The following is a 24,650-nucleotide window of genomic DNA, read 5'->3' as shown; positions in this document are numbered from 1 at the left end:
GCGGCATCCGGAAGCCACATGTCTTGGAGTGACTTGGCTGTGTTAACCAGCGCCGAGAGTTCCGCGAGCAAAAGCTTGCGGCACCTGCGCACAGAGTCGCTCCCCTGAACCAACGGAGATTCCCTCGTCAAGCAATCTGTTTGCTCCTGCACACGCCGTTAGCCTGTGAGCTTAGCGGGTTGGTATCAAGCCTAATTAGGTACCAATAGGAATCGGACTCCCGCAATGGTGCCCCTGATGAACTCCTGGTCGCGAAAGATCTCGTTGTCCTCCTCGCTGGTGGCGCTTCGCAAAACATCCCAAAGATTTAACACGGCCTCGAGCAGCACGCGCATTTCCCCGGGCTCGTAAGGCTCGCAGTAGTTGGTGGGTAGCCACCCCCTTTTGCCTGATATTAACAAATTGCCATCTGCCCAACCGCTGGGATCGACGGAGTGCACTAGGACGATATCACCCGTGTCGAGCGCTAGCCTCACGCTTGAGTCGGATACAAAATCGTTGGGCTTGAAGGGGTAGAAGGCGCGTAGGAAGTTGTGGAAAGGTTGGGGTTCTGCAGGTGGCTGTTGCTCGGCAGGAGGGGCTTCCTGGGAGCTGCTCGGAGTGGCGGATGCGAGTGCTGGGGGTATCACATTGGGTTCAACTGCAGCTACAGCTTTACCTTTCTGTGAACCGTCTCTCTTTTGCAACATTGACTGAATGATCGGGTCGTCCTCGAGGGCCGTGGGGGGCCCTTCAGCTGCAGACTCATAGAAGTTCCAGCTGGCCAACTCCCAGGCCTCCTGAGAACTCGAAGCCGAGTCAGAGTGATCCCAAGAGTGTTCTGCTTCAAACTCAAGCATGTCGTCGTCAGAATTTAAATCCTTGACTGTGCTCCTGCTCCGCGGCCGTGAAGTATCGACACTACTGCGTCCACTCCCAGCGTCATCGGGTATATCCTCTTGGTAACTTGGGAGAGACTTGAGGGCCAGGGATCTCAGGTGTCCGGCGATGTGATCTTCCAGGCGATTGTCGGTTTCGACTTCATGTTTGCCGCACAGAGGGCAGGACGGAAACAGATTCGCCGTCTTGTGAGTGCTCCTGTTTGCCAGGGCGCGGAGCTGGGCGTCGCTGTGTTTGCTCCTGTGATCCCGGCGCACGTGTTCCATGTACTCTTCGCGAGTGGAAAAGGGGCCTAGTTTGCGGTGAGAGGAGCAGCGCCAAAGCATGCCGTGCTGGCGCATATGACTGAGCCATTCTTCGCTGTGGGAATAGAGCAGATCTGGCTCGTTGCAGTTCTCAAAAAGACACACGTAGGGGTCCAAGTCGTTCTTGACGTGGTTTCTGCAAGGCTTGTCAGTGCAGTCGTTAGCCTTCGGCTAGAACTGAATAGACACTTACTGCCATTTTCGGTCCTCAAACATCTCCTGGGCTGGGAGAGCGTATAGGCAATACGGGCAGGTGATCTCTCCTATCGCCTGGAGGTCCGACTTGAGCAACTCATCGAGCCTTGACTGCGCCTCGGATATTTCTTGCCCGAGCCCAACCGCAACCTGGAAATCAGCTTCACGTTGCTTCTTTAACTGCTCATAGTTCCGTTTTGCGGAGGCGCCTGGCGCGGGTGGGAAAACAAGGGCTTCATGGTTACCCAGCGCGACCGTCTTGGTTGATGAAACAGCGGACGGGCTTGACGAGGCAATTTTGAACTTGTCGGGGCCCAAGGTCGTTGCACTTTTGATCTGCGAAGGTGCGATTATAGTTGTTGCCACTCCAGAAGTAGTCCGCTCGTTCTCCTGGTTCGACTTTCCCTGCGCCGAGGGCGGAGTTGGCGCAGCAGTTGTTGGCATGGTGAGGGGAGCCTTGGAGATTGTTGCCCGCGGCCAGCCGAAGATGTTCCCTTGGCGATGTCTCCTATAAAGGATTCGTTTCCGCCGGAGGAGCATTGCGCGGGCAAGTCGCTGCTCGAGAATCCCACTGATAGTATTGCGGAACCGATCACCAATATGGCGTTCAAAATGGCTGAGAAGGAGTGGCGCAGCATCATTACCATCATCATCTTGAATTTGGAAGCTGCTCGCCTTGAGTATTTGGGCTTCTTTGGTGGCTCTGCGGATTGTGTTTGAAGTTTTATTAAGACGACTGATCTCAGTCGCCACGTCTCTGAAGGGCCGTTCCGGCTGCACGTGGTCGTTGGATACATGCTCATCCCAGGCATATGGTGTCGGGGACTTGGCTAGCAGATCAAGGACATCTGAGCCTGTGTGTCCTTACTCCTTAGGTTGGCATATTCTCTAGAGAGCAAAGGAAGACCTACAAGTTCGAATCCGGTAGTTCAGAGACTCCAGTAGACCAATGACGACGCTCTGAACTTCGGGCGCGTACCGGAGGCGATGATCCATGGATGCCCGCCCGGGAGCAAAGACGCCGATGCCCGCGGCCCAAGTAGAGAACCTCGCAATTTGATCCTCTACCTTCGAGAGCTCCCGAGGATGAACCAAGGACGCCTGGGTGAGGCATGTTTGGAAGGATTCGAGGCATTGGTTGGCCGTATCCGCAACGGTCGTCCTCTTTAGTTCCGCGTTGGGTACGTCTGCCATGGTACCTATGTATTTGCGACAAGACTGGCGTGGCCCGTATATACGCCGCAGGCGGCAGATTGGACCGAGAGGGGGTCTTGAAACCTGGGTTGCCAACTTGTCAAATTGTTATTGAATATTGATTGTTCTCCAGGGGCATTCACGCCGACTCCTCAGCGCCATAAGGAATTAAAGGAGTTGAGCATAATCCCTTTGCTCTGGCAGGGCTGAAGGGTACAAAGGGAGGTGATGTTCTGACAGCGGGCTAAGCTGAGATGGTAACTTGTGGCTGATTACCTGGCCCGCTGCCCGCTGCCCGACGCCCTAGACCTCTCCCGACTTCTTTGATTGGCCATTAATTACCCCATCTCACCCGCGCCCGCTCAAGTTTCTCAACCCACACCAGTACCAGACCCCCCCTCCCCTCCATGGACCTCCCTACCCGGTAGCAGCAACGACGTGGCCAAGACAGCAGATTTACTATGACTTGATCAATTCCATGGGCGAGCAGTAGAGCGAGCATCTGAACTTTCCGTCCAGTCGAGATGGGAATCCCGTCAGCTCCCGAAGACGGGGGCTGGTCCGGTTGGGATGATGACTTGCTCCTACAGACGTCTGAGACAGTCTTGCAAATAGCCCATATCGCCCGGGTTAACGAGGTGAACGAAGAAACGAGGGTCTTCTACAGCCACCTGGGTTTCCACTGCGTCAGATTGCGAGACCATGCAAGGCGCGCCCGTCAGTCCATGTGTCAGCTCAACGGCGAGCTGGTCAATCAAGCTCTAGACCATCTTGGTTCCCTGGTTCCCGAGAGCGCTCTCCAAGAACCCAAGTCATACAGTTCCAGATTCCGTCTTGGGGCGCTCAACCTCCACTGGAGCGAGGAACGAAAACAGCCCGACGAGGCCAAACTCCATTTCATCCGTCAGTGGCTGAGGCCTGGGACATCCGAGGAGCAGCGAGACGAGGTGGACAGAAGTCTGGAGAGCTGCGCAGACGAGCTCGACAAGCAACAGCCTAAGCAGCCCTATGAACCATCCGTGGACAAATTCCCGCACCCAGAGATTGGCGAACCAACATATGCCGTGGGGAAAGCGAGTCAGTCCATTTTCGATGCGCTACTCGACTGCAAGGGATGTTCATGTCCCGGTCAGCATGATTTCGGGGCAAAGCTCGGGCTGGGTACATACCGGAAACCCGAGAAGAAAATTGACAAGAAACCGCCCGGGAAATCCATTCGAGATCGGCTTCGAAAACCTCGTGGTGATGATGACTCCGTGGTGAATAGCGGGCTCGAGTTTGACATGTTTCTTTCCATGGAGCGGGACTGGCACGAAGTTCGCATCCGGACCGTCCAGGAGAAAGCCGTCTCCTTCAATCTCCCAGGAGAGGCAGCACCATCACCTCGTGGAAGCAACGCCGCCGACGACCGACACGCAAAGGTGGACAGGCTATGCAGACCAATAACCAAGACCAAGACGAGGGATCTGCAACGCCTCGTGCTAAAACTCACCGGCGGCCAACTCTTTGATATGGGCTTCGAGAAGAGTGGCTTCTGGATCGACAAGAGCACCACACCAATCTCACTCTTCCAATGCTTTGAAGAGCGACACGAATTCTTCACCGAGAAGACGAAGCGGATCCTGTCGCTCATCGTCGGCTACACGGTTCTCTACTTGAACGGCACTTCTTGGCTCCAACCCGGATGGGGATCGGCAAATATCAAGTTCTTCCAGACCACATCGTGCAAGACTCCCCTGAGGCCCTTCATCCAGACCCAGCTACCCAAAGCTAACGCGACTGACTTTGGGCCCGCCGTGAACGGCAGGGACGGCGATAACGACGCATCAGACGAGCTGGATTTTGTTCATCGCTGCCCGGCGCTGGTTGCCCTGGCGGTGATCCTAATGGAAGTGTACTTCGTCAAGCCGTTCATGAAATTGGCTCAGATGCATGACATCCCGCTAAGCCATGGCCCCGGGAGCCGCATCTCCCCCATAGACGTGGATCTGGTGTTTAACGGCGTCGAGGATGATAACGGGGATTTCAGAGAGGGCTGGCGATCCCACATCCCCGAAGACTCTCCGCTTCTCACCGCCATCGACAACTGCTTAGACTGCGAGCTGTGGGAGGACGAACAAGGGGAAGCTCTTGACAGCGCAACACTCAGGTCGCAGGTGTACCAGCATGTTGTTCGGTTGCTGGAGCTTCATCTAACCCACGGATTTAGCCAGATACCTCTCGATGGCGTAGATAGATATGCCCGGGATCTGGACTTTGGGAGATGGGGTCAGGCCATCACCGGCCAGGGTCAGGAGGCCGCTCCGTTATCTCTTCGGGGACTCACATCTACACGCACACCGTCTCCGTCTTTCATGCCGTTCACTGCAAGCCAGGTCGGAGTCCATCCCATTCAGACCGAGCTCTGGAAACAAATGTCCCAATATCCACAACCCCAGCCCCTAGCCTCGTCATGTGCGACACCAATTCTGAATCCCGTGTCAACATCAGACCTGAACTACAAAGCATCTCAGTTCTTTGATGATGAAATCGATGACGGCAAATATTCTGCCGCTGGGTAAGTTCCAAGTTCTTATTATGTAGTTCGAACTGCTTCGTTAATTGGGTATATGTAACGGTTGATCTTTTCTGATAACCTGGATATACCTACTAACTCTTGTATAGAACCAAGCGGTACTTGAAATGGAGGTCTGAATACGAAAAGGTATATACAAGGTTCATCACAGACCACCTTCCGGACCTCCCGTCAAACCCAGTCAAGATTGCGATCTTGGACACAGGTATCGACAGAGATCATTACGCTTTTGAAGCCCGCGAGGAGTGTCTCAGGGGAAAGCACAACTGTTACAACGAGTCCCAAAAGAGCGTACCGGATAGAAATGGACATGGCACTTTTGCTGCGAGTCTGATTCTTGACTACGCCCCAGATGTGGCGCTCTATGTCATCAAGATTGTAGACAAGGAAAATGCAAGACCAGACGCCAACATGGTAGCAAAGGTGAGTGACCTAGGCACACATCTTCTTTCATCCCTTTGACAATACCCGAGGCGCTGACATATGCTCGCAGGCCATCAAGCACGCGGTCGACAAGTGGAATGTCGACATCATTTCCATGTCGTTCGGATGGCCCTCCTCGGACTTTGATGGCCACTCGACCCTCCAAGGCGCCATCGATAGCGCCTATGCCAACAAAGTTCTCATGTTTGCTGCCGCCTCCAACAGCGGCGGCCGGCTCGGCCGCGCCTACCCGGCTAGCAGCTCGCAGGTCATCTGTGTGCACTCGACCAACACCTACGGCAGCGCCTCCGACTTCAGCCCGACCCCCGAGCCCAACGCCGTAAACCTCGCCACGGTGGGCGAGTCGGTCGAGTCGGCGTGGCCGATGCATCTCTGCCCCTCTGATAATATGGGCTGCACCGTGTATCGGTCCGGGACCTCGTACGCGACGCCTATCATGGCGGGAATGGCCGCTTTTCTTCTGCAGTATGCCCGGATACATCTTCCGGAGTCGGCGGCGGTGGCGCTGAAGCGGAGGGAGAGGATGGAGGGGCTGCTGAGGAGGTGTGCGCAGCATGGTCCAAATTATCAGCCTAGGGATGGGTATTTCTATGTTGGATTGAGTCTGGACAAGCATAACTTGTTTGGGGGGGAATTGGAGTGGGTGAATCATGAGATCTTAAGGGCTTTGGGGACATAGAACGTGTAGCGAGCGTGTTTGGATACACATTCGAGGCATATATACCCCCGGGCGACATATCACTTATTGAAACCCATTCCCTCAGCCCAGTCCCACAACAACCTTCGTCCTTCTTCGCGTGTCACCACTCATCCGCCTCCCTCCCTCCCCTCGGAATCACGCAAAACACCACCTCCTCCCCCTCCCTCAACTCCTCCCCATCAAACCCCTCCCCCTCCGCATCCACCACCCCCTCAACCGCAACAACATCCACCCCCTCCCCCTCCCCCTGCACCACCGCCCCCTCACCACCATCCTCCCCTTCAACATCGCCCCCTTCCGATACTCCTCCAAACCCACCACCAACCGACACACACTAAACGCAAACACAAAATCGCTACTCCCCTCCCACCCCGCCTCCCTCCTCCCGCCAACCCCCCCCTCCACCCCTGGCCCCCCACCCACCGGCACCGCCCCGCCGCTCCACACCGTCCCGTCCACCTCGACCGCCACCGCCCCGCCCACGCTGCGCGATGCTAGCGTGTGGGCTTGCGCGCCGTGGACGGTTTTGAGGCCCGTGATGGGGTAGAGCGGTTTGCGGTGGCGGGAGAGGGTTAGGTAGCGCTGGATTTGCGGGGGGTGGAGGATGGTGGTGAGGTGGGAGGGGGTGGGGGTGAAGTGGGTGGTGGTGAGGGTGGTGAAGGTGAAGGTTGTTGCGGTGCTGGGGGGGGTTAGTGGTGGGGATGGGGTTGGTTTTGGTGGGGGGGAGGGACTTACTTGTGATTCATTTCGGCGCTGATGTCGATGCCGAATCCTAGGATGCTGAGGAATTTTGTTAGGATGGAGAACTTGCCACTCCGGAGCTCCTCCTGTGTGTATCGGACGCTTCTCTTCTCCGTCTGGAAGAGGTAGGAGTCATCGGGTGGCGGGGAGCATGAGAGCGGGCGGTGGGGTGTCTTGACTGATGTGATGATGTTGCCCAGCTTGATGGGCCCGTCCGGTGGGAAATCCCATGCCGGCGCGTAGAAGAACAAAAGCTCCCGGTTGGCCATGCTTGGTGTAGGATTTGGGAGTTGGACGTATTCTAGATACTGGATGAGATCATCTTGACTGGCCTTTCCCTAGGTACGTTTCCGGGCATATTATGTGGTACAGCCTCCGAGGCCTCCAAGAGTGCCGTCCACAGCAAGTTAGGCCACCCACCAATGGATTAGGGGCTAGCTGACAGCCGCTTGTAACCAACGCATCAATGCCACATACTGCCAGGCGCTTACTCCCTCCAATGAAACCTATTTACCGCGGTACCTTCCCCCTCATATCACTTGCCATCACTGGACGACCCCGCTTCCACATCAGAGGAGAGCATGAGAGGAACTTAATGTTTTTGACTCGAGTATTATATGTAATATGGGTGTTGGTTGAAATAGCATCCCGAAGCCCGCGGCTTATATCCGCTGGTAGTTATCTCCTGTTAGGTAAGTTCGGGCTGACAGGTTCGAGCTCAAAGTTACTTGATATTGCACGCTAGTAATCAGCCCGAGGCAAATAGACGTTGGTCAATGCAAGCAAGTAGTACGAGAGGGAGAACTACTTTCTAAGTGTTGGTTATCCAAGCTGGAGTGAGTCGGAGTGACAGTATTAAGCACAACCTGGTCCTCGTGCCAATAGGTCCCCTAGCGGTGTCTCCATCGGCGGTCCTTTTCAACTTCACAATATGAAAACTACAGTACCTACCCCCTAGCAACATTCTCGGCACAGCTCCTACATCCTACGAGTTATCTGCTATCATTCGCTGACGAGCAGGTCATGCCCTTACGGGTAAAGGTTTTATTCTGGTCCTGGCTGATGCTCGCCGATCCACTGTTCGTCGCCCATCCTGTATATGGTGTATTCATAGAACAACCTCCAATACGAGCCTATGTACTTCCCCTTGTACCTGTAAAAAATAGGGTTAGATCAGTCCTTTGGACTTCCAATACACTTCGCTTTCTGCGAGATTAGAAAACCGAACCTACTGAAAGAAGGCACTGCCTCGCGCGCTCTGGTCCACAAGGTGGGCGTCCTGTCCCACAGGGTTCCCGTCGCTGTCCATACTCCAGAGGAGCCGTTTGTATGGAAGGACAATGACCTTGGGCTTGTTGGCGACGAACCTTCCGAGAATGGCGTCGATGATCTGGTTGATGCGGTTCCGGCACAGCCATGTCTCAGGACCAATGCCGTCGACAATCGGACCTTGCCACTCCCACACCGACGGTGACGTTATGATAACACGAGTTTGGTCTGTAGCTCGATTGTAAAGCCGCGGGTTGAAAGGGTTGCCGCTGGTTTCGGGGTCCCTATCACCACCCGCGATGGCGTTAAGGACGCGCTTCTGGAAGTTGGCCCCGCGTGGATCCGTGGGAGCGAAAGAAACTGGGTCAAAATCGCCAAACTTGCCGCCCATGGCAGCGACTTCCCAGTAGTATCCCATATAAACCGCACGGTTGCTGACGATGGTGACAATGGTGCAGCCGTGCAAACCGCCGGTGCCGAGGTTGAACAACCTCTGCGACTTTAGGATGAATTCCCCCGAGACGGTGTTTTCCTTTTCGCCGTCGATGAGCTCAAAGTAACGGCCTACAAACTTTGGATCTTTGCCGTCGACGAGCTTGGGAAGGTACTCGTCGAACTCGCGAGCACCCCAATCACTGTCGTCCGTCTCCCACGCGGGGACGAGCTCGCCCACTTTGTCCCTTGAGACTCCTGGATAGCCAAATAATGTGTGATTCCATACCTGGTCACGAAATGGTCGATTGCCCGAAACACCACGGAAGCCCTGCCTTCTCAGAACCCCAAGGCCACAGGAGCCAGAGCCGCATGTCGTTATGGTACAGAGGTAGTCGAGACAGCCGTCACCTTCAGTCTCACGTTTAGTGAGACGCTCAGAAGCAAACGGATCGTTGCTGTGGCTACTTTCGGATCATCCATCACACGAGTCAAATTCAAGACGGACGCCCTGTGAATGACAAGGAGGAATAAAAGGGCTTTTGGTATCTGCCACTGCCTCGCCGGCGCGGGGAAAATGGAAGTCGAAGGGTATGTAGAAATCAAGAAGGGGTAGAACTATGATCACAGAACTTACAGGAAACTTGGAGAAGAAGTAATCAGTGTGGACCCAACCTTGCAGAGCAACAGCAGCAAGAATATCTTGTGTCCCCAATGTCGAGGAAGACTGAGTGCCATGTTGACTAGGAAGTAATGATAGCTCGCTTAGCAACAGTTCAAGATATCAACGCAAAGTTCTGTTGAATCGACGAGAAGGGTGTGAGAAACCCGCCGTTTTCCTTCGAGTGGGCTGACGGCATTTTCCTGGATATACCAAAAGCCTTATTTGACTATTCAAGGCCATAGACCACGGTAACAGGCGGCTGAGGTGGTCACCCCAAGCCCCCTAGGTACGTTACAGGAGAGGGTCCGAGGCTGAGAGACTCTGTGTTTGTGAAGTCCGACCTAAACCGTTTTCTTCCCTCATAATGTGAAACATGAGTAGTTGAGTAGTACAGGTTCGAGTACTTGCACTATGTATTTCTCGCATGTGGTACATCATTTAGTGTACGTATAACGTTATCTTCAAGTCTGAAGGGCATGGTCGTGTATCTTTCTGCTGGGCTTCTGGTTAAACACGCTTATCTGCAACGGTTTGAATGCTTGAACCATGCTTTTGCTCAATACCAATCCCTCTGTTTATATAAGGCCACCAGCTGTACATCTCACTCATCCGCAATACCATCACGACTGGACAGCCTACATCCCATGATTACAATGTCCATCTCCCCGTTGTTACCCTTAGCCCTGACGGTGCTAACGGGGTTGCAGCCGGCTTACGCAAAAGCCGTCTTTGCCCACTTCATGGTGCTTATTTGACAATCACCCTTCTACCTCCTGACTCATGTGTGGCCTGACAGAACAACAGGTATCAAATGCGGAAAACTACACCCTTCAGCAATGGGAAAACGACATTCGCCTGGCCAAAGACGCACATATCGACGCCTTCGCGTTGAATATGGCTTTCGATGAGCTCATGAATGGCGTCACCATTGCCCACGCCTACGCAGCTGCCGAGATGGTCGGCGATTTCAAGCTCTTCTTGTCCTTCGACTATGCCGGCAATGGCCCTTGGTCAAAAGCCCTCGTCATGTCCACCATCCTCAACTTCAAGGACCGCGGAGCTCAGTATCGGCATGACGGCCAACCGTTGGTCTCTACCTTTGAGGGCCCGGAGTGGGCTGAGGACTGGTACGACATCAAGGAGGTCACTGGCTGTTTCTTTGTCCCTGACTGGTCCTCTCTGGGGGCCAAAGCTGCCATGGAGGCTGGTGGTGGTGTGGCAGACGGCTTGTTCTCCTGGGCAGCATGGCCCTAGGGCCCGCAGGACATGGACACGTACGTGGATGCCTCGTATCTGCAATACTTGAATGGCAAGCCGTACATGATGCCCGTCTCACCATGGTTTTACACCAACCTTCCCCAGTGGAAAAAGAATTGGCTATGGCGGGGCGACAACCTTTGGTACGACCGTTGGCAGGAGGTTGTGTCCATCCAGCCAGAGTGGGTACAGATCATTAGCTGGAATGATTACGGTATGGGTCTAATTTCCTCACGCCCCTCCTTTGCGTTGAGGTATTGATGTTGTCCGTGATATTTATCAATGCTTCAGGCGAATCCCATTATATCGGCCCCATCGTGGATGACGCGCTCGGTGCGCTGCGAAGCGCGCCTTTCAACTTTGTCGAAGACATGCCACACGATGCGTGGCGCGCATTCCTCCCAACCGCCATTGACTTGTACGTCAAGAACACTACCGTGGTTTCTGGAGAGGGAATCGTCTTTTGGTACCGGCCGAATCTTGGGTCGGCATGCAGTAAGTATCTTTTACTCGTCCCCCCTGATTACCCCTGGAAATCACCTGCTCACCTCCTCCTCTTCACAGGTGATGGACTGACCACTGGAAACACTGCTTCGCAGTTGCAACTCGAATTTCCCCCTATTCAGGTCATGCGGGATGCCGTCTTTTACACAGTACAACTTACTTCGGACGCCGACGTCACCGTGAGCATCGGTGATGTTTCTGTTACCGGGACTTGGAGCAACGTCCCCGCTGGAGGCGCCGGCCTCTACCACGGGAACGTTACTTTTGATGGTCACACAGGCAACGTTGTGGTTACTCTCTCGCGCCACGGCAGCCAGATCGCTTCCGCTAGTGGCATCCCCATCACTTCGAGTTGTAGGTCTGTTAACTGGAACGCTTGGGTCGGCCAGGCGCTTTCGGGCAGTCATGTCAAAACGGCCCTCTCGACCAAAAACTCTGTTTGCATCCGAGGTACTGGAGCCAATGACTTTGCCCCTCTGTGCGAGTTCTCTTGCAAGTATGGTTACTGCCCCATCGGAGCTTGTACCTGTCTTGCCAGGGGCCCTCAGCAGGAAAAGCCCGAAATGACTGGAATCATCGCCTATCCCGTGGCTGGGAGGAGCGCCGACTACTCAGGGCTTTGTTCCTTCAACTGCAACTACGGGAAGATTGGGGACCCGTGGTGCCCCTCCGACGTCTGCGGGACGGTGAAGGTGCCCCTGGTTTACATATTTCGTGATAGCTCATCCAATACAACCGTTCTCGAAACCCTACAGAGTGCCTAAGGGCGTGGGGTCACTACAAAACCGGTCCTCCCACATCACGCCACGATTTGAGCCAACATTGCTGCTAACCGCCTCTCAAACTCCAAGATATCCCCTGGGATAGGGGCTGTAGACAGACACATCCGCGTCACCTCGGCATAAACCGACCCGGTGATGCTATTCCTGGTTAGTATCCGCTCATTTTCTCTCATAACCAAGCTGAGGGGGAAAAGCAACTGGCAAAGAAATCAACGACACAGAGCAGCTGAGCAGCTGAAAGAAGAGAGAAAAGAGCAAAAGAAAAGTAACACTCACACATCCAACCTCCCCGCCGCCCTCCTGACACTCTCCACATCCATCCACACCCCCTCCTCCCCAACCACCCCCCCACTAACACTCACAACACTCCCGCCACTCCCACTCCCCCCCTCAACACCGTCCACAACAGGCGCCGCCCTCCCCGCCACCTCCCCCCCACCCACCCGATCCAGCGTCTCCCACAACCCCAACTCCACCAACACACACCCCACACTATACAGATCCCACCGCCGCCGAAACCCCTCTCCCCCAACACCAACTCCAACCCCACTACCTCCAACAACCCCCCACCTCTCCACCGCCATCCCCCCCGCCGCCGCCGCCGCCGCCGCCGCCACCGCCGTAAGCCGCTGCTCCGGATGCGCATAACAGTCCAGCACCACCTCGCGGGGCTCGGCCTGGGGTGGCGGGCGGTGCGGTTTCTTGAGGATGGGTTTGAGGCCGGAGGGTTGGGTCCAGGTGGGGGTGGGCGGGGGCGGGGGGGTGTGGGTGGTGGTTAGGGGGGCGCCGTGGAAGCCGGTGAGGAGGGGGTGGGCGTAGTCGAGGGTGATGGGGTCGGGGTCGGGGGAGGGGTTGGTGATGGTTGGGGGGTGGGGGGAGGGGAAGAAGAGGAGGGTGGAGGGGCGGATGGTTCTGTGAGGGTGGGGGTTGGGTAAGTAAGTGGATGTTGGGTGGGGGGGGGGGGGTTGTTATGTGGTTCAGGGGTTCAGGGGTTCAGGGGCTCAGGGGTAAACGTACCTGTGGGTGAACCGGGCGGTGTGCATCAGGTGGACGGCGTCGAGGAGTCGCTTGGCGATTTGGAAGCGGATTCCGAGGTCGATTCCTTTGGGTTCTCGTTCGAGGATGAGTTGTCGCAGGCTGGTGGGCATCCGCTGCGCGGCGATGGTCTTGGGCGAGCGGACCACTCGTCCGCCTGGCTGGCCGGGTCTGCCGAGAACGGGCTTTGTGGGCAGGTTTCCGCGGATATGTGACGGCAGTTGGAAGACAATCCCGATAGTCCCCGGGCTTGACTCGTCAAAGATGATCCCAATCGTAGCTGGCAGGAGAAGCTTCTCGGGCTTCACGGCGTGCAGGATGTACCAGGTCACCTTGGCCTCGTCCAACGCTTCTAGGATGGCGTTGTTAGTGCGGGAACCTCCCTTTCCGATGCTTACCCATTCGACAAGGACCAGCCGGGATTGATACTTGGTAGGGTAATCGAACAGTCGAGCCAAGGTGGCGTTCTTGTCGAGGTAGTAGGGGGCGTCGAAAGAAAAGTCGTCAAGGCGGAAGATCTTCTTGCCTGACATCTTGGCGTCAGAGGCTTGAACGGCCATGGCAAAGTTGACAAACTTTGCGATATCATCATAGCTCTGTCTCTCTCCGTCATCGATCGAATGCTTTGCTTCGTAGGTCGCCGCCTCTTCCAGCCGCTTCGTTCGGTCAATATCTCGCCCGACATCCTTGACAGCCAGCTGAAATACCAATCGCTTGACGACATCTCTCGTGTCCGGTGCGGTGAACAGCTGCAGGTTTCGGTTAAACTCCCTTAGTCGCTCTATCAACTCCTCCATCTCTGTGCTCCCACCCCAGAGGGTGAGACGAACGCTCTGGAGAAGTCCTAGGAGCCGGAGACGGCACTCTTCGAACTTTCCCAAGTCTTTTGAAGAGAACCGGCTGTCGATAGTATAGAGATAATCTGAAATGTTGTTCATCTCGATGGCTATGTCTTCGGATCTGTGAAGACTACCGAGCTTTTCAACCAAGATACCGTATCTCGATTTGAGCTTGTCTGGGTTGGTGAGTGTCTGGAGCAGGAGCACCAGCTGTTGGAGTATCCCCCAAGCCAAGAGCGGCCGTGCCCCAGCAAACCCTTGAAGCTCCTTCTCGGGTAATCCATGAGGATCTACCCACGTTTCTTCCCAAGCTTGCGTGATCTAGAATGGATGTGAGCACTAATAAGGAATGAGACGAGGCTGTGGGACATAGACAAACCGTCCTCTGGAGTTCTATTCTCCCAAGGTAAACTCGGGACTTTCTGTCGGCCAAAAACACGTCTCTAAGGAGCACGAAGCCTTCTATTGGTAGAAAAATGCATTAGTCTCAGGGGTACCCTTTCGAGATTATTGCCACGTCAGATGTGTCCATTCTTACCGTTGACAACCGGAAGGAGGCCAGCGATAGCTGCTGCGATGGATACGCGATCAGCCATGGCAGAAATAGTGACAAAGAATAAAATATTCCAGCCGTATTACACTGGCTGTGAAGGGGAGAACTGCGGTGAGCGTATTTTCTGCAGGGAGACGATACGAAGGGATGTTGAGAATCACGGACAATAAGAGGAGGCTCGGAGCCTTTTATGGCCTTTAACCGCCATCGTCTAATTATGCAGCTATGTGGCCCAGGACCGGACAAGCTGTTGGGTCCGGCCTTCTGTGTGATTCGAGCGGGGATATGCACCTTTTCCCGAGAGGTCACAACCCAACTCTCTTTTCCGCCCCCACCCATCCAAGCACACGACAAGGTTTCAATATGACTGACCGGCTAACTAAAATGGAATTTTCGTAGAAAACACCGTATCATACACAAGTGAGGAAACCAAATCCCTCGCTTTCTCCCTTCCCCCTTGATACCCTATCTGGTAGCTAACCGGGTAAGGAGGGGATATTGCAAAAGAAATAACTGCATAACGAAGATGCATGTGCGGAGCAGTTACATTCCTTGTACGCAAGAACCAACCGCCAGAGCTAGTGTGCTCGTTGCCTAATCAGGCGCCACCCTAGCTAGTTGGGATGGGCCGATGCCGGGTGAACATATGCAAGTCAGACAATCTCACAGTTAAGCCCTCAAGCTGTGGGACCAAAATGTGACCTTGATCACCAAAGAGACTCTCTAGTGCTGCAGCCCTGACTTCCCATATCAACCTAGCCAAAAGTGAGGGAAATATGGATACTATGGAACCAGAAATGTCTAACTAATTCCCATACAACATTAACAAGTATATGATTATAATACCAGACCTTGTACACACAGACATTTACACCATCACATTCCTGAGATTCATTTCTGTTTTAATCCAGCAATAACCTTGAAATTCACATATTACTTTCTAGTCTTACTTAGGTAGCTAACTGCTAAGCAGTCATCAAACCCTCCTCCCGCTTCCTCTTTTCTTCAAGATGCATAGCCCGATAATTCGGATGATCCCTCTCCCTCCTCGTAAACTTATTCTTCTTCATCGTCCAGCCCGCATACGGAGGACCGGCATTGTAGACAACCCCAATATTCCGCCCTCGCCCGCCAGCTTTCTGACCTCTTCAGGCCACGACGCCGGCGAGGTGGGATCGGCCAGGTGTTCGTCCAGCACGACACCGTCGCCCTCAAACATCTTCATCTTGCCGTCGCTCTTAACGACCCCAACCACCCTCGTCTCTGACTCCGATACTACCGACCTTGACCAACCAGACCCGAAGCTCCCGACGGACGAGAACGAGCCCGAGCGCCGGGGCCATGACGATTCCGCGGACGACGAGGATTCCGACAGCTTACCCTGTTTCTGCCGCGACCACGGCCACGGCGCGGACGAATACTCGGGACTATCACTCGCCTCGGACGCCGCCGGGGAAGACGCGTACGACGAAGACCAAGATGACCCGGCCGAAGGCGGGGGGTTCATGATGGTGGTTTCGCCAGTGAGAACGTTGCCATTGCCATCGACGGTTTCTACGCTACGTTCTAGGACGGGGTAGTGCGGGTATTTTCTCTCGGACTGCAACGGGGCTCCGCCTTGGGTGTTGCGGATCTGGACTGTCTCGACCTCGACCGTCATGACCAGCTTGGCCACCTTGTTGTAGGGGGGTGGCTGGCGCTGGGGGACGAAGAGGTTGTAGAGACCGCTTGTTGGAGACATGGTGTTTTGTGGGTTTTGCGGTTAGCGGTGCAGACTTGAGACAAGAGGTCGACGGGAATTGGGATCAGAGACGGCTACTACAATCCATGCATCAAAACGAGCGGGATTAAATACGTCGTTTTGACCGTTTTGAGAGCCGTCGCTGTAATCATCCAATCCACATGTTCCGAGGAAAAGGGGTCTGTGAGGGTAGGAGCTGCTGATGATCACTTTAAATACATCATCATGAACAACGAGAATGTGTGGTGTTGATGACTTCGGCTAAGACTGAACAAGGAATTGTTCATACCTTTACAATTCTGTCCGAGGACACCTTCGAGTAATTCGAACAAAGACCCTGGGAAACGACTCGAGAGTGCAACCCCGAACGCCTGCTTCCTTCTTTCTTCCATGGATGACCCAACGTATACAATTCAACACAACGCCGACCGACCAAACAGCATCGCCCCGTACTGCCAACCGGAGCTGACGCGAATGCAACAACCATAAACTTCAAAACATGCCTTGGACTTTTGTCTAGTGCTGGTCCTCAAAATGCTGTAGATACCATACCTGACCATGCGGATAAAAGCCATGGAACCATCGCAACTTGCGATCTCAAGCGCCCACTGGGGCACGCGAAAACAGAAATTACCAGCGCCGCCTGTGGATGATTAGTAAATACCACTCTAGATCAATGCCAGCAGGTAGGGGATGGGGGGGATGCGTACCCATAAACCGACGCCACCTGGACTTTTTTGCCCGGCTTCTTGGCCGCAGGTTTGGACCTCGGCTCACTCGGCTCCCTAACGAGACCGAGAAGACCGGCCTCGAGGTCGTCAAGAGGAGATTCGCTGCGGTTGCGGTCGCTTCTGCTCGAGCTCGTGGCTCGGCTACGACCACGAGTGCGGCTCCAGCGCCCGCCACGGCTACGGCTTCGGCTCCGGGACGGTGACCTGTGCCTCCGATGGGACCGGTCTGAGTTCCTACGCCCCCGATCATCTTCACGGTAGCGTGGCCCGCTCTTCTGAACAGATTGCCCGCTGAGATAGCCGCTGTCATGCCGTTTGTCGGCATAACTCGTTCTCTCCTCCCGTCTAGGGGAGTACTTGGGGTCGGTCAGGACATCGCTTCGGCGACGATCACCGGAAGGCTTGAAGTTGGTCTCTCCTGCCTGCGGGGACCACGGGTCGCCCTCGACATTGAACCTGGGCGGGGACCTGCTGCGTTGACGCGGAGAAATGGCTCGCTCGTGGTTCTCGAGCGATCTGTTTTTCTGAGACCACCGTCGGTTCCGTTTCAAGTCCCGGTCATCTCGGTCATTATCCAGACCCGTGTCAAAGGACCGTTTCTGCGGGCGGCGCTCGTCCCTGTCATCTCCGTTCAATCGATCGCGTCCCAAGTCATGATGTTGGCGATCTCGAGCCGAGTGGTGTTGGGCATGCCCACTGCGGCCATCTCTCCGATCCTCGTCTGCCCCGTCCCTCTTCGCTTCTATCGATGACCGGTGGACTCTGAACCGGGGCGGCATCTTGATGGCCGACGGCGAAGGCGGTCTCGCCGAAGGATTATAGCTTGGGTATTCATGCTCACAATCAGGGAAGTGCCGCGTCGCCATTCCTGGGTAGTGCTTGAAGACCGGGTCATTCCGTAACTTGGACCAGGAGGGATGCTCCCTGATGGACCGCACGAAGTCCTTCTGATTGTCCTCCTGGAAGTACTCGGACTTCACGCATGTGGCATCGTATGCCGGCGGAATTGTTGCATCGTCGCTGTACTTGTCAGAGATGGGAATGCCAACGGGGTCAGCAGGGTGGTTAGTTTTGATCTCCGGGAAAACCGCCCTCAGCTCTTCCTCCAACTCGGGATCCAAGTCGGGAGCATCTTTCTCTTCTTTTCCAGCCGCCGCTTCTTCAGGAGGGCCTTGATTCTCCCTTTCGGGGTCTTCAGGTACTGTTTGCGCGTCGTCAGTCTTTATTTGTTGCTCGCCCCGGCTGGGTCGACGTCCTCGACGCTCATGACGAGAGCTACCCTTTCCATGCTTCTCGTTTGTCTGGCGGGTTTTGTCCCGGTGGTGCTGTGGGCGTTTGGACCCTTGGTTCTTCTGGTGCCTGCCGCGATGAGCTCCCAGCGGGGTTTGGTTTGCTGAGTGTGGTGTTGAGGGTGGCGCGGCGTAGGGTGGAACCCAGCCTGGTGGGGGAGAGTATTGAGGCTGCGGCAGGGGGTACGGTGATGGTTGGCTGGGGGCGTAGTGAAAAGCGCCGGGCGGGGGCGGGGGCGGAGGTTGAGGTGGGTAATGAGGTGAGGGATAGGGCGTCGAGCCCGGCTGTGGGGGGTACGCTGCCGAAGATGGCGGCGGCGGCAGCGGCGGCAGTCCGTACTGCTGCGGTGGATATGTGCCTGGGGGATAGGAAGGCGGGGGCGGGGTGGGCGGTGGAGGAGCGCCAGGAGCGTAGTAACCGGGCGCAGGAGGATATTGCGCTGGTGGGTAAGAAGGCGGCCCGTACGGGGATTGCTGGGCGTACTGGGGCGGCGGGGGAGGTGCCGGATACTGCCCATAATGAGGCGGCGGGGGAGGTGGTTGGTACCCTCCAGGATAAGGGTTGGGAGGATAGCCGGCTAGAGGATACCCCTGTGCTGTACCCGGCGGCGGCGGTGGCGGTGTAACGCCGACAGGGTACGGAGGTGTCGGCGACGGGCCGTACGGGGTGGCAGGTGTGGCAGGTGGAGGTGGGGGGTAGTGTGTGACGATTGGGCCTTTCTTGTCTCTGGATGAACCACTCCGTTCAGACCTGCCATGTTCTTTGTGCTGCTGCCATCTTTGAAGCCCACTACCACTTGTTAATATCCGACGAAACAAACAATCATTGGCTGATACAGCCCAGCACCCGATGGGGGATTAGATCAAACTTACACTGGCACAGGTCGAGTGGGCTCTGGACAAGCAAAGGCCCAGTGTCCCTTAACACCACAATTATAACAAACTGGCTCTTTCTCCGGGGCTGATTGCCCAGGTGCGTTGGAGCTCATGATGAATGAGAGTAGTCCAAACTTGTTCAACGCGAGCAGAACTTATCCAGTTGCTGAGAAAGGCAACGAGAGCACAGTGGATGGAGTAGGATGGGGCCTAGAAATGATTCCGGGGAGGATAGGTACCTTGTCCCAAGAATGATGGTAGGGCATCAACAACTTGATGATATTGGACTCGGCTCGAGGTCGAAGCGATGGGCTTGGCTAAGCAAGGACGGGTTCGCAACGAGTGAGGCTCGATCGGGATTCGTTGGCTGTGTAGTCGCAGAGCTGAAGATATATTCAAGTAAGATATCTCAAGGTACCGAGCCCTCTGCATGCTCTGGTTCGAGCGGGCTTACCACAGGCGGGCCGTCTTCAAGGGTTGACAATAGAAGCGCGGCCCGTTCCTGGCTCAGCAATCTGTAGTCAATGTTTTGAGGTCAATGAGCGGATGTCGGTCGACCACGGCACGGTCGTGCTTAGGATCCTCCGCTTCTGATCCAATAGGAAATTATGCTCTCTCGACATGGAAATAGGGACAGTAATGAACGGTCTCGAGTCTCGTGCAAGGAATCGCTTCGCCGTGGATCTGGCGGAAATGGCAAGTGTGGATGTGGATCGGATCGGATCTCAACCAAGCCCAAAATTTGGGGGTTCAGCGTGCGCTTGGGCGGCCAGCCGCCACTAAAACCTGCGGGGCTGATTGCCATGGTCACGTGAACAGAGAAACGTCGCGGTGCCATCCGGCCATCATCTTTAATTCCCAGTGTTGAGAAGCCATGTAATCCGTACATAGGATCTCATCAATATCAACCTCGATGAAGCCCTGTCAGGTCAGGAAGACGGACCGCCAGGCACAGTTACGATATGACATCGGGATCAGGACCAGCACTCCAGGCCAGTCAATGGAAGCTACCAACAGCGACGGAATGCTGCGAGAGCTTTAATGCCCTTGCTTCAAGGTAGCATTTCCTGGTAGAATCCCAAATAGATTCACAGAAGCCATATTTGAAACGGAATGTAAGGGGCTCGAAGAAGTCCCAGAACGGGAGCTTGAAACTCGAGAGCAATGAGTAAGGAGACGTCAACCACCTCACGGCAGACACAAGCTTTCCAGCCCCTGGCCTGTTTGTTCTCACACACCTGGCTGGACCTAGGTTTGCCCAGGTTGGTAACGCTGGCCAAGCAGAAAGTGGCTTTATGTCTGAGCTGCGAGACAAGTCGAGCGGCCAGGAATGATGTCCTGAGCAAGCAGTATGAGAGAAAAAAAACCAGACAAGAAGAAAATCACCCCATGATCCCTAGATTTTGGGGACTGTGCGAAGGGTGAATAAGAAAGCCACCTCTGGACAGTGTAAAATTGCCAAACTTTTCGGTTCCAGCGTTTGGAATCGGCGCAATTTTGGGGGGTGAAGCTGTGGTGAGCGATGTGCTCAGTGAGCGCAACCGGAGAGCAAAACGAGCGGCAAAGGGGGGAAAAGGTTGAAGGAGAAAGTTGGCAGGGCAAGTGGGAAACGGTCTGGTTTTGAGTCCCAGGCCCTCCAGGCTGCGACGAACCCATGTGGGGAACTCATCAAAGCACGTGCGGGCGGCAAGAGCAACAGCTTGGCGAACCACTTGCCAGAACCGAAGCTCCCTTTAACGCCGAGGTTATTCCGACCCAACCACAATGACGCCACAACGCTCTGTCAAAGCTGCAGGGCTGGCGGCGGGTTTACGATTTTGTTGCTGACTGATGAGAAAGAGCCCCTGGCGATGCTTCACAGCTCCCGGGTACTCAGCACTTCCACTCCACAGCATCGTCTGTCTTGTCCAGCTATCGTCGGGTCCATATTGCACATCGCGGGGGCGCCAAATGCTGTAATGCCTGGGATGACAATAGTTTCAAGCTTTTGCTCGATGTGACGCCCAACCTCGGCGAATATGTTGGTTCGCAGACTTCCACTTTCTACCATTGACATCGCTCGAACCGGGACTCGCAGTCCTCGCCTCTGCGGATCCTGATAGTGCATCCCGCTCCTTCTATCTTTTCGCAACCTCTACTTTTTTTCTTCTGAAGATGCCGGGGCTCCCTGGTGAGTATCTTGGTTTTATGCTGCCCCTCTCCTCCCAGACGGGCAGAATGCCGTGCCCCGCCTAGATCGGCGTCTGAGGCCACCTCCACTGACACGTCTTGCGCCGCAGCTTCCGTGGACCTCGATGAGTGCATCTCGCGCCTCTACAAGAAAGAGCTCCTCGCCGAGTCGGTCATCGAAGCGATATGTGCCAAGACCAAGGAGCTGCTGATGCGCGAAAGCAATGTGGTCCACGTCCGCGCCCCTGTTACCGTTGTCGGTGACATCCACGGCCAGTTTTACGACTTGATTGAGATATTCAAGATTGGCGGTTGGTGTCCAGACACAAATTATCTCTTTCTCGGTCGGTCACGCCCGCCCAGATTGGCCCAAACCAAACGACTTGCTGACTGGCCCTCCGAACAGGCGACTATGTCGACCGTGGCATGTTCAGCGTCGAGACGATTTCTCTTCTTGTGTGTTTAAAACTGAGATACCCCAATCGCGTCCATTTGATACGAGGAAACCACGAGTCACGAGGCGTGACGCAGTCGTACGGCTTTTACACGGAATGCTCGCGCAAGTACGGCAATGCCAACGTCTGGCACTATTTTACCGATATGTTCGACTTTTTGACACTCAGCGTGGTCATCAACGACCAGATATTCTGCGTCCACGGGGGTACGTTCCCTTCACCCCGCCCACGACTCCAGATCATCACAAGGGCTTGTCCTAACCCGTCAACTGAACAGGTCTCTCCCCCTCGATCCACTCGATCGACCAGATCAAAATCATCGACCGCTTCCGCGAGATCCCACACGAGGGCCCCATGGCCGACCTGGTCTGGTCCGACCCGGACCCAGAGCGCGACGAGTTCTCATTATCCCCGCGCGGGGCCGGCTACACGTTTGGCGCGCAGGTGGTAAAGAAGTTTTTGGCGGTCAACAATATGAACCACATCCTGCGCGCCCACCAACTGTGCCAGGAGGGCTTCCAGGTGCTGTACGACGACCGGCTGAGCACGGTGTGGAGCGCCCCCAATTATTGTTATCGGTGCGGCAACATGGCGAGCGTGCTCGAGGTGAGCGACACCGGCGAGAGGTTCTTCAACGTGTTCGCCGCGGCGCCGGAGAATGATCAGGTCAAGGACGCCCAGATGAGTGGTGGCGGTGGGGATAAGGGGGCGGATGGCGGCGCGTTGCCGGACTACTTTTTGTAGAAGACATGGAGAGGACGGTTCAATCACCTGGGGATAGGTGTACGATTTTGCAAGGCTGGCCTTATGGGGAGAGAGTATATATGACAGCCTTCCCTCGCGGCGGTTAGCCCTTATCTAGTACCAACGATAGACGATGATACCAAACAAATCTTTGCGATCTCCCGTCAAGGCCTCAAAATCTGGCTTGAGATGTCATTTTCCGTTTCCCGGGTGCTATCTAGGTGATAGGTGCAAAAAAAAAGAAGCAAAAACAAGTAAACGAGTTATCCTTCAGGACGCGGTGTCCCACGCAAGAGCGGGCGAGTCGCTGCCAGGAGGAGCAGGACCAAGACGCGAAGCAAATCCGGAATCCACCTCTCCCCGTCCCGAGCCCAAACCTCTCCCAGCAAAAGCCAAAGCAACCTACGCAAACCAGCCAGCCAACGGGTGTCCTGTCGTCCAATGGAATCTGCCCTGCCTGCCCCAGAGACAAAAGTCGTCCGGAAGGCAAACAAGAAGGAGACAGAGCCAGATCCCACCCATTCAGAACGCTCGGTTCACGCGCCGAGATCCGCTGATGCTGGCTGGATGCATGCATGCCAAAAACCGACCGCCCGTTTCCACCCCTTCCGGAAAACCCGCTTCACCTTCTTTCACCCTTCCTTTCCGGGAATTGTGACCCACTCACGACGACGAGCTGCCCGACCCCCCTTTCAGACCAAACTGTGAATCCATCCATCCATCCTATGTGAAGCTGGCCATTCCATTTCCGGTATCGGGCCTAGCAAAAGTTGCAATGAAAGGGATGGCGAGATCACCAGTCCTTGTCGATCTCGAAGGCCCAGTCGAACTGCAGGTGGGTCTTCTTGTCGTCGTCGACGAAGCTGGAGCTGACGAAGTAGTGGCCGCGGGCGGCCCAGCTCGACGGGGCAGACTCCTCTTGGACTGCGGTGGATGTCAGTTATGTGTTTCGTGTTGAAGGGGCAGGTTGTATGTAGGTATGTTAATGGGGCATTACATTTCTTGGTGTAGAGGGGCTGCTTCGAGGTGTTGGGCGCGAAGCTACCCTGTAATGGTTGTCAGTCTCTGCAATTATGTCGCGACAAGAAGGTTTGGGGTGTCTTTACAATCATCTCGTCGGACTTGTCGCCCAAGAGCCCCAGGCCCTTGCGCTTGATGACCTGGACGTAGTGCAGGCCGCTGAGAATCTCGTGCTGGACCTTGAACTGGACGCTCATGGTGAAGACGGCGCCCCCCTTGATCTTGAAGGGGTGCTTCTTGAGGTTGTCGGCGCTGCCAGGGGCCGAGAGATCAATGACAACGGGGTCGCGACCGGGCGACTCCATCGTGAGCGACTGGATGATGCACACGCGGGGATCGTTGGGATCCGACAGATCGTCGGCGGCCAGGCCGAGAGACTGCTTGTAGCGCTGCAGAGACTCATCGCCCTCGTCTGAAGAGTCATCAGTGTCAGCCTCCGATTCGTGACAATCGTTTGTATCCTCCTCGTCGTCTTCCGGAGAGCTGTTGTGAGGATAGGGAGAACGGCATCGCACCGGGCGACCCGCTGTAGTGTCATTCCGTGCACCCCAACCACCCAGGCTCGCCGGGTCGGGTTCGCGGAAGCTGACTCTGCGAACAAAAGACATCTTGTCCTTGAACTTGGTAAAGCAGCTTGTTGGATAGGGTTTGTTGTCTAAGAGAAGAGGCGAAAGGCCAAAGAGTGAAGTGAAGTGGAGTGAAGGAACGCGGGATAGGGAGTGAAAATGAATGTACTCGCGTTGTGGGAATGGAAGTTTGAAATGAGTGTACTCGCGATTTGGTATCGCGGGGTTTGACTTGAAGGGTAAGAGAAGAAAGAACGGGAATTGATGAAGGTTGGTTTGTTTTGAGAGTTGAGTGATTGAGGTCCGAGCCGAACTAAGCCCACGTGCCAGACGTAGTGGGATAGAATCGCCAGGCGACTGGAAAAACAGTGCTATCAAACAAAAACACTGGAGCTTAGGGCTCGGGCCGGTGCTGTTTGCAATTTGGGAATAAGTTGTGGTGAAGATTGTTAGAGTGTGGTTCGGTGGGCATCCGTCTTTGTCAGTATAGGTAACCGACCAGGCAGACTACCCACACCGCACTCTCCTGAGGCCATTTGCACTCATAAGGATGCATGATTCACGAACATGGCTCAAGGGGGAAAGAGACCTAGTCACCAAAATCCAGTGTCTCTTGAACTTACCCATTTTCTGGTACTCAGCTAAGGATTGCTTGGGCTGAGAGAGCTTGTAGCCGGTGGCGTTCTCGGGC

At 55.2% G+C, this 24,650-nt stretch overlaps 11 protein-coding genes across 11 annotated transcripts; 3 read left to right on the top strand and 8 right to left on the bottom strand.

Annotated features, from left to right (window-relative positions):
* Positions 1-191: 191 nt before the first annotated feature.
* F5144DRAFT_489216 (uncharacterized protein) lies at positions 192-1,823 on the bottom strand (the record flags this gene model as incomplete). The annotated part of the gene is made up of 2 exons (XM_066785712.1): positions 192-1,320; positions 1,378-1,823. The coding sequence occupies 2 exons, from the start codon at positions 1,821-1,823 to the stop codon at positions 192-194; spliced, it is 1,575 nt and encodes a 524-aa protein (XP_066643512.1).
* Positions 1,824-2,018: 195 nt separating this feature from the next.
* Positions 2,019-2,573, bottom strand: F5144DRAFT_474539 (uncharacterized protein; the record flags this gene model as incomplete). Its single annotated transcript, XM_066785022.1, has 2 exons — positions 2,019-2,233; positions 2,291-2,573. Coding segments are annotated over 2 exons (498 nt in total), but the record flags the coding sequence as incomplete, so codon positions are not given.
* Positions 2,574-2,929: 356 nt separating this feature from the next.
* On the top strand, positions 2,930-6,432 carry F5144DRAFT_533854 (uncharacterized protein). Its single transcript, XM_066787001.1, has 3 exons — positions 2,930-5,130; positions 5,238-5,571; positions 5,642-6,432. The coding sequence occupies exons 1-3, from the start codon at positions 3,098-3,100 to the stop codon at positions 6,269-6,271; spliced, it is 2,997 nt and encodes a 998-aa protein (XP_066643510.1). The 5' UTR covers positions 2,930-3,097; the 3' UTR covers positions 6,272-6,432.
* Positions 6,393-7,432, bottom strand: F5144DRAFT_621182 (uncharacterized protein; the record flags this gene model as incomplete). The annotated part of the gene is made up of 3 exons (XM_066792045.1): positions 7,028-7,432; positions 6,560-6,971; positions 6,393-6,527 (listed from the first exon to the last, which is right to left on the bottom strand). The coding sequence occupies exons 1-3, from the start codon at positions 7,300-7,302 to the stop codon at positions 6,393-6,395; spliced, it is 822 nt and encodes a 273-aa protein (XP_066643509.1). The 5' UTR covers positions 7,303-7,432.
* A 645-nt stretch (positions 7,433-8,077) lies between these two features.
* F5144DRAFT_603111 (uncharacterized protein) lies at positions 8,078-9,472 on the bottom strand (the record flags this gene model as incomplete). The annotated part of the gene is made up of 3 exons (XM_066791261.1): positions 8,078-8,186; positions 8,266-8,982; positions 9,372-9,472. The coding sequence occupies 3 exons, from the start codon at positions 9,470-9,472 to the stop codon at positions 8,078-8,080; spliced, it is 927 nt and encodes a 308-aa protein (XP_066643508.1).
* A 579-nt stretch (positions 9,473-10,051) lies between these two features.
* On the top strand, positions 10,052-12,418 carry F5144DRAFT_630244 (glycoside hydrolase family 71 protein; the record flags this gene model as incomplete). The annotated part of the gene is made up of 5 exons (XM_066792411.1): positions 10,052-10,141; positions 10,203-10,613; positions 10,662-10,869; positions 10,947-11,150; positions 11,220-12,418. 5 exons carry the CDS (start codon positions 10,052-10,054, stop codon positions 11,921-11,923), a joined length of 1,617 nt encoding a protein of 538 aa, XP_066643507.1. The 3' UTR covers positions 11,924-12,418.
* A 524-nt stretch (positions 12,419-12,942) lies between these two features.
* Positions 12,943-14,411, bottom strand: F5144DRAFT_548348 (uncharacterized protein; the record flags this gene model as incomplete). Its single annotated transcript, XM_066787523.1, has 2 exons — positions 12,943-14,105; positions 14,354-14,411. 2 exons carry the CDS (start codon positions 14,409-14,411, stop codon positions 12,943-12,945), a joined length of 1,221 nt encoding a protein of 406 aa, XP_066643506.1.
* A 922-nt stretch (positions 14,412-15,333) lies between these two features.
* On the bottom strand, positions 15,334-16,109 carry F5144DRAFT_593148 (uncharacterized protein; the record flags this gene model as incomplete). Its single annotated transcript, XM_066790426.1, has 2 exons — positions 15,334-15,432; positions 15,513-16,109. 2 exons carry the CDS (start codon positions 16,107-16,109, stop codon positions 15,334-15,336), a joined length of 696 nt encoding a protein of 231 aa, XP_066643505.1.
* Positions 16,110-16,689: 580 nt separating this feature from the next.
* F5144DRAFT_250003 (uncharacterized protein) lies at positions 16,690-19,348 on the bottom strand. Its single transcript, XM_066783440.1, has 2 exons — positions 19,003-19,348; positions 16,690-18,919 (listed from the first exon to the last, which is right to left on the bottom strand). Exons 1-2 carry the CDS (start codon positions 19,116-19,118, stop codon positions 16,783-16,785), a joined length of 2,253 nt encoding a protein of 750 aa, XP_066643504.1. The 5' UTR covers positions 19,119-19,348; the 3' UTR covers positions 16,690-16,782.
* A 1,682-nt stretch (positions 19,349-21,030) lies between these two features.
* On the top strand, positions 21,031-22,761 carry F5144DRAFT_249671 (Metallo-dependent phosphatase-like protein). The gene is made up of 4 exons (XM_066783437.1): positions 21,031-21,175; positions 21,285-21,518; positions 21,581-21,835; positions 21,907-22,761. The coding sequence occupies exons 1-4, from the start codon at positions 21,160-21,162 to the stop codon at positions 22,371-22,373; spliced, it is 972 nt and encodes a 323-aa protein (XP_066643503.1). The 5' UTR covers positions 21,031-21,159; the 3' UTR covers positions 22,374-22,761.
* A 337-nt stretch (positions 22,762-23,098) lies between these two features.
* Positions 23,099-24,320, bottom strand: F5144DRAFT_249722 (immunoglobulin E-set). The gene is made up of 3 exons (XM_066783438.1): positions 23,480-24,320; positions 23,371-23,419; positions 23,099-23,297 (listed from the first exon to the last, which is right to left on the bottom strand). Exons 1-3 carry the CDS (start codon positions 23,999-24,001, stop codon positions 23,167-23,169), a joined length of 702 nt encoding a protein of 233 aa, XP_066643502.1. The 5' UTR covers positions 24,002-24,320; the 3' UTR covers positions 23,099-23,166.
* Positions 24,321-24,650: the final 330 nt, after the last annotated feature.

The sequence above is a fragment of the Chaetomium tenue genome, assembly GCF_020726465.1.
Source record: "Chaetomium tenue strain MPI-SDFR-AT-0079 chromosome Unknown F5144scaffold_4, whole genome shotgun sequence".
In the NCBI taxonomy this organism is placed as follows: domain Eukaryota; kingdom Fungi; phylum Ascomycota; class Sordariomycetes; order Sordariales; family Chaetomiaceae; genus Chaetomium; species Chaetomium tenue.
The sequence above is the reverse complement of the archived record's forward strand: the minus strand, read 5'-3'. Positions and strand labels throughout refer to the sequence as shown.

What these genes read in the sequence shown, in the direction of transcription:
- F5144DRAFT_250003 (XM_066783440.1), bottom strand. Translation starts at nt 19,118, where the DNA reads ATGAGCTCCAACGCACCTGGGCAATCAGCCCCGGAGAAAGAGCCAGTT. An exon ending in CCCACTCGACCTGTGCCAGT is followed by an intron (nt 18,920 to 19,002) that starts GTAAGTTTGATC and finishes AACAAGTGGTAG; the next exon opens with TGGGCTTCAAAGATGGCAGC.
- F5144DRAFT_249671 (XM_066783437.1), top strand. An exon ending in CACAAATTATCTCTTTCTCG is followed by an intron (nt 21,519 to 21,580) that starts GTCGGTCACGCC and finishes CCCTCCGAACAG; the next exon opens with GCGACTATGTCGACCGTGGC. An exon ending in GATATTCTGCGTCCACGGGG is followed by an intron (nt 21,836 to 21,906) that starts GTACGTTCCCTT and finishes TCAACTGAACAG; the next exon opens with GTCTCTCCCCCTCGATCCAC.
- F5144DRAFT_249722 (XM_066783438.1), bottom strand. Translation starts at nt 24,001, where the DNA reads ATGTCTTTTGTTCGCAGAGTCAGCTTCCGCGAACCCGACCCGGCGAGC. An exon ending in ACAAGTCCGACGAGATGATT is followed by an intron (nt 23,420 to 23,479) that starts GTAAAGACACCC and finishes CAACCATTACAG; the next exon opens with GGTAGCTTCGCGCCCAACAC. An exon ending in GCCCCTCTACACCAAGAAAT is followed by an intron (nt 23,298 to 23,370) that starts GTAATGCCCCAT and finishes CATCCACCGCAG; the next exon opens with TCCAAGAGGAGTCTGCCCCG.
- F5144DRAFT_533854 (XM_066787001.1), top strand. Translation starts at nt 3,098, where the DNA reads ATGGGAATCCCGTCAGCTCCCGAAGACGGGGGCTGGTCCGGTTGGGAT. An exon ending in GGCAAATATTCTGCCGCTGG is followed by an intron (nt 5,131 to 5,237) that starts GTAAGTTCCAAG and finishes ACTCTTGTATAG; the next exon opens with AACCAAGCGGTACTTGAAAT. An exon ending in ACGCCAACATGGTAGCAAAG is followed by an intron (nt 5,572 to 5,641) that starts GTGAGTGACCTA and finishes ATATGCTCGCAG; the next exon opens with GCCATCAAGCACGCGGTCGA.